The sequence below is a fragment of the Octopus bimaculoides genome, unplaced genomic scaffold (genome assembly GCF_001194135.2).
Source record: "Octopus bimaculoides isolate UCB-OBI-ISO-001 unplaced genomic scaffold, ASM119413v2 Scaffold_66957, whole genome shotgun sequence".
In the NCBI taxonomy this organism is placed as follows: Eukaryota; Metazoa; Mollusca; class Cephalopoda; order Octopoda; family Octopodidae; genus Octopus; species Octopus bimaculoides.
Window position 1 is genome coordinate 2,449 of NW_026349179.1, and position 4,658 is coordinate 7,106.

At 33.9% G+C, this 4,658-nt stretch overlaps 1 protein-coding gene across 1 annotated transcript in view; it reads left to right on the forward strand.

Moving 5' to 3' along the window:
- LOC106877329 (cilia- and flagella-associated protein 43-like) overlaps positions 1 to 3,128 on the forward strand; it is a gene marked incomplete at its 5' end in the record, with an annotated part of 5,356 nt that extends 2,228 nt beyond the window's left edge. The window contains 2 exons of the mRNA XM_014926205.2: positions 744 to 897; positions 2,847 to 3,128. Of these exons, the coding sequence (XP_014781691.1) occupies positions 744 to 897; positions 2,847 to 3,001 (309 nt within the window). The remainder of the gene's footprint in view (positions 1 to 743; positions 898 to 2,846) is intronic.
- Positions 3,129 to 4,658: the final 1,530 nt, after the last annotated feature.

The window sequence follows — 4,658 nt, forward strand, 5'->3', positions numbered from 1 at the left end:
TTTAGAAACAACAATCTAACCTCCCCCCGTCTCTCTCTCTCTCTCTCTCTCTCTCTCTCTCTCATATTACGCCCAACTATATTGAAAAGAAAGAAAGAACACATTGAACAGTGTAATCCTAGATATACACAAAATATGAGATGGCCATGCATGGAAAGCTTTTGATCATAAGTCTACTTGATCAGAGCTGACTTGGTGTTTAAACAACAACAATAGCAACAATCAATATATAGTTATTAGTATTATTGTAAAATAATGCCAAAGAAATTCCAAGGTGTAAGCATGGCTGTGTGGTTAAGAAACTCACTTTGCAACCATGTGGTTTTGGGTTCAGTTCCACTGCAAGGTACCTTGGGCAAATGTTTTTTTTATAATATAATGTTTTTTTTTATAATATAACCCTGGATTGGTCAATGCTTTGTGAGTGAATTTGGTAAACAGAAACTGTGTGGAAGCCCATCATATATATACGTGTGTGTGTGTGTGTATTTATGTATATGCGTGTTTGTCTCCCACCTAGCATTTGTTTACATCTCTGTAACTTAGCAGTTCAGTAAAAGACACTGACAGAATAAGTATCAGGCTTGAAGATAAGTACTGAGATTGATTTATTTGACAAAACCCTTCAAGGTGGTACCCCAGCATGGCTGCAAAACCAATGACTGAAACAAGTAAATGATAAAAGATTCTTTCAGTGCTTTTTCACTTTTTCTATTCTTACTTTATTTTAATGCTTCTTCCAGATACATGAAAAAAAACAGGCGAAAATCGAAGATGACATCAACAAGCTAAGAATGAACATAAAGGCAAAGAAGAAGGAAAATGAGAAATTAGCTAAACAGATCAAAATCATTAATGTCCAAGTAAATGATCGGAGACATATTGCTAATGTCTGTCGTGAGTTGGTATCATTCATTATTTTATTATTTTTGTTCAAACGGCAAATTGTTCAGGATACATGTGAGAAGAATAATACTGTAAAGTAATAAAAAAACAGACAATGAGCAGCAATGACAGCCTGAAACTTGTTGCAATTATAATCAAAGTACTTCTCTTGTAGTTGTTGCTTTAGGCAGGCATCAATGGAACCTTTTCCTGGCACAAAGTAGAACTGCATCTCATCAAGGCTTATCCTGTTCCTAAAACTCTGATCTTCACGAGACAATCTAATAGTTCAGTTTGATACCTCTGTAGAACAGTGGTCCTCAACCAGGGTTCATATAGCCCTTGGGGGTCCATATAAGATTTTGTAGTTAAAATTTATGTGCAATAAATTGGTTATACTCCTACAACACACAAAATATTTTAACAAATTTTTTTATACAATTCCTAATAAAATATAATTATAAAAATTAAATTGTATTTTTTTAAACATCATGTAGCTATGAAGGGCCACCCAAATAAAATAGTAATCAAAGGGATCCGTAGGTAAAAAAAATGGTTGAGGACCACTACTCTAGATGGTCTTCTTTTGCCCTTGTAGCAGTTTATAATGATATTGTAACACCAGGTGCAGACATGGCTGTGTGGTAAGAAGCTTGCTTCCCAACCACATGGTGTCTGTTAGATAACTTAACAATAAAGGTGGGCGTTTTGAAAGCATAGTAACTTATGTAAGAACAAGATGGAAAATGCTTAGGGAGCTATTGCCTCTGCTAGCAACAAAGAAATTTTTCCAGATAATGACTAGATTATACGACATATATATATATATATATATATATAGTGATGTATTGCTTTTATGTGTAGATGCTTACATGTGTAAAGTGCTTACATTTGTAGATGCTTGTGTGTTTAGATGCTTTTGTGTTGATGAATATGTGTACAATACTTATGTGTATAGATGCTTATATGCATAGATGCTTATGTGTATAGATGCATGTACATAGTGCTTATATGTGTAGATGCTTACATATGTGGATGCTTTTGTGTGTTGATGCATGTGTGTAATGCTTATGTATTTAGATACATAGTGTATAGTGCATATGTGTGTAGTGCTATGTTACATGATTGCAAACCATGGGAACTAAAAACTAGAAAGAAATAATGACAATGTACTCCATTGGATGTGTAATGTTGTACCCAGAAATAATGACTCTGATCTTCAAAGAACTCTGTTCTTGTTGAGACAATGGACAAGTCTTGTCTTTTGATTTAACAATTATGACAAGAGTTTGCTAAAGCTTGTTGAGTCCAAATAACTGAATATTACAAGAAACTATGGTAAATAAGTAGTCACACACACAACCATACACACACACACACACAGTCCCCACCCACCAGTCAAACACATACACAGTCAAAGACACACATACACACACTTGCGCACTAGTCCCTACAAGGTTCTGCATGTGCTTATTGAGCATTTAGGTATATATACGTATGTAGGCAGAGGGCACATGGCCTAGTGGTAAGGGTGTTGCACTGATGATTACAAGACTGTGGTTTCAATTCCTGGGCCAGGCAGTGCACTGTGTTTGTGAGCAAAACACTTCATTTTACGTTGCTCTGTGATTACTTCAACACCTGATGTGTGGAACACGAAGCACTTGTACAGACAATGTCAATTTGATGTAGGGAGCGACCTCGGGTACAGCATCAACATTTGATAACCGTAAACAAATCATCTGTGCAGGTTGTTTGAGAATATGCAGGACTGCCATCTGTAGTCTACAACAGGAGGGATCACATATAAGTATGTCTGTGCATGTACATTCACATACACAGCATACATACACACCCACATATATTTAATAGCTAGATATTCCATCTCGACATTGTAGGTATTAGTTTCATCATAATATATATATGTTTGATATATTTATTATATATTTATTTTATTACAGAGGAAACTCCGGGAACATACGAGAGAGTGAAATACTTCAACATATGTCACCGCAAGAAGCTGATCAGCAGAGCCAAGAAACAAGCAGCGGAACTGACCACGTTGCGCCAAGAAGTTGAACGTTTGCGAAGAAGAACATTCCCAGCTTTGATTTGAGATTGTGGAAAACAAAAAACATCCTTCAATGAAAATTACCATAAAAATACAATTAGCTGGTGGAACTTGTGTTGACAATTTGATTATTTATCTATACAATAAAAGCTTATATAAAAATGATGTTGATATATAATGCTTTGGTTGAGTTTCTTCTAGTGAGTTTGTAGTATATTTAATTAACCAATCCTTCCAGCCAAGCATACTGTGTGAAGACTGTTTGCTACAGTATAGTGCTATTCTAATGCCCTAGGGTGGATATTTCTTTACATATATATAAATATATATATACATACAAATATATATATATATATATATATATATATACACACACACACACACATGTATGAATATGTTTCTCTCTCTCTCTCTCTTTCTCTCTCTCTCTCTCTCTTTCTCTCTCTCTCTCTCTCTTTCTCTCTCTCTCTATATCTTTATATATATATATATATATAATCATCATCATCATCATCATCATTATTGATATTTAAATATTTAATTTCTCTGTCTAAAGAATTTCTAATATGAAATTCCTTACATGCCTATCTAACATGTAAAATTTTATAATTCCTGTTAGCAAATGAAACATGTGTAATGGTGAATAACTAATACCAAAAAATTTCTAACTTCCTGTTTTGTTATACCATAATTCTACAAATAATATTTCCATAATTCTCAATTTTAATATGTATTTTGAACTAATACACAGCAGCAACTGAGACTACATACTGAATTATAATAATGGAATAAGCAGATATATGTGTGTGTATGTGTGTGTGTCAAAGTATGTCATGACATGTAAACCCACTTCATTGATAACATATTCTTTTATTAATTTCATTTGTTGTTAGAAAATGATACATCAATGGTAGTTAACAGTAGATTGTTTTGCTTCAGAGCCACATACAGACAGGTGTCTGTTAAAGGGGGCATGAGAAAGATGTTAAATTACAACAAATACACCATTTTTGAAGTTCAAGAATGTCAATATATTTAATGTTGTTATTGTTTTCCCCAATTCCAACGTTGATTCAACTGATCTACGATCAGAGGTGTTCCAACTAGGACCATCTTGTCTTTTTTACAAATATGGTATATCAAAAAAATACAATATCCAACATTTCAGTCCTTTTCTTTTAAAACGGCAGAATGAAATTTGATGGAGATTCAGTTGTTATTTCTAGCAGGTTCAGCACTCATATCTCATACAGAGTCTCCTTCTTTGGCAATATATGTAAGTGTATGTGCATATATATATATATATATATATGTTAGTCAATGTGTGTGTAAAGCTTTGACTAATGAACAAATGGCATAGACAAGAGATGAAATCAGTAAACAGGGAGAGAAGAATTCCTAGATTCATTAGTCTTAATTTCTGGTCACAGGTTACACATATTTTTGTAGGTCTATCTATCAAAGTTTTCTTGTAGATCAGTCTTCAGAAGCTGTTGATGAATGGAAGACTGTATAGTAGTAGCAGCAGTAGTAGTAGTAGCAGTAGTAGTAGTAGTAGTTGTGAGCAGCAGCAAAAGAACAACTGGCATGATTAGGCTCCTATAGGTTTACTGCAAACATCTGTTTGATTAGCAATTTCAAGTCTTCTCAAATCAAGCAATCTGCAAAAGAAAAAAAGAAAAAAAATTACACACACACACAT